The sequence below is a fragment of the Octopus bimaculoides genome, chromosome 23 (assembly GCF_001194135.2).
Source record: "Octopus bimaculoides isolate UCB-OBI-ISO-001 chromosome 23, ASM119413v2, whole genome shotgun sequence".
NCBI classification, from domain to species: Eukaryota; Metazoa; Mollusca; class Cephalopoda; order Octopoda; family Octopodidae; genus Octopus; species Octopus bimaculoides.
The window spans coordinates 30914506-30915648 of record NC_069003.1 but is presented as its reverse complement, the minus strand read 5'-3'; the positions used below and the strand labels follow the sequence as shown (position 1 = coordinate 30915648).

The 1143-nt window shown below is 34.0% G+C and overlaps 1 protein-coding gene across 4 annotated transcripts in view; it reads left to right on the top strand.

The window, feature by feature from the left end:
* LOC106870412 (otoferlin) overlaps positions 1-1143 on the top strand; it is a 360495-nt gene that overhangs the window by 93454 nt on the left and 265898 nt on the right. For 3 of the 4 annotated variants that reach the window (XM_014916475.2, XM_014916474.2, XM_014916473.2), the window contains one exon: positions 293-385. The exons of the other annotated variant lie outside the window; for it this stretch is intronic. In XM_014916475.2, coding sequence (XP_014771961.1) covers positions 293-385 — 93 coding nt within the window. The remainder of the gene's footprint in view (positions 1-292; positions 386-1143) is intronic. 4 annotated transcript variants of the gene reach the window in all.

Here is a 1143-nt window from a genome sequence, read left to right as displayed (position 1 = left end):
ATATTACCCATATATTACCTATATATGTATATATACCAGGGAGAACATTTCAAACATCATTTACTGGATTCTCTTCAACTCTCGTATCACTGAAATAAACCAAGCAGCTAACGAGTTATAATAATAAACGGTCGATTGAACTACTCTATCTTCAGGCATGCTTCTAATCCATTCCTCTTTGGACACATGCAGAAGAATTCCTGTCGTTATTGTTATGTTTTATTTCACGTTAATTATTTTGTCGCTACATTGCATTAACAGCAAAAGATCAATTAACTATAATAATTGACAGGGCTTTTTCCCTCGAAAACTTACCCATCACGTCCCTGAAACTGAACAAATCCCTGTGGATGAAGGAGAAAAAAGTCGAAAGTCCTTGATAACGGTAACATTGATCTTTGAGGATTTTGGTTGCTTCAGCCTCCTTGGGATTCTTTTGTCCCCTGGTGAAAGCTTCATCTATTACTCCTTGACATGCTCCTTTCCTATTTAATTAACGTCTATATATATATATATGTATATATGTATGTATGTGTATATGTGTATTTATGCATATACATACATACATACATATATATATATATATATATGTGTGAATACGTGTGTTTATATGTGTGTGTGGGGGGGAGGCTGTTGTGTGTGTATGTGTGTGTAATATTTCTTTTTAAATATATATGTATATATTTCTGCTCTTGCTCATATTTTATGTATGTGATGGTTTTTTCTTGATGTTGATTGTTTATTTTTTTCTTTCAACGCTTCGTCTCTCTTTTGGATTCAATGTAAAAACAAAAAGATCTATTTCTTTTTTTTTCTTTCTTTTTTTTTTGTTAATTAATTATGTCTGAATTGAAATAACAACAAAAAAAAAAGGCAACATGACAGGTTCAGTTATTGTAAAAAAAATTTTTGTAATCGATGAAATATTTGCACAGGTGCAGCTGTGGGATAAGAAGCTTGCTACTTAACCACATGGTTCTGAGTTCAGTCCTACTGCAAGGCACCTTGTGCAGGTGTCTTCTACTACAGCCCCAGATCGACCAAAGATTTGTGAGAGGAATTATTAGACAGAATCTGAAAAAAGCTGATCATACACACACACACACACACACGTGTGTATGTGTGTGTGTGTGTGGGGGGGGG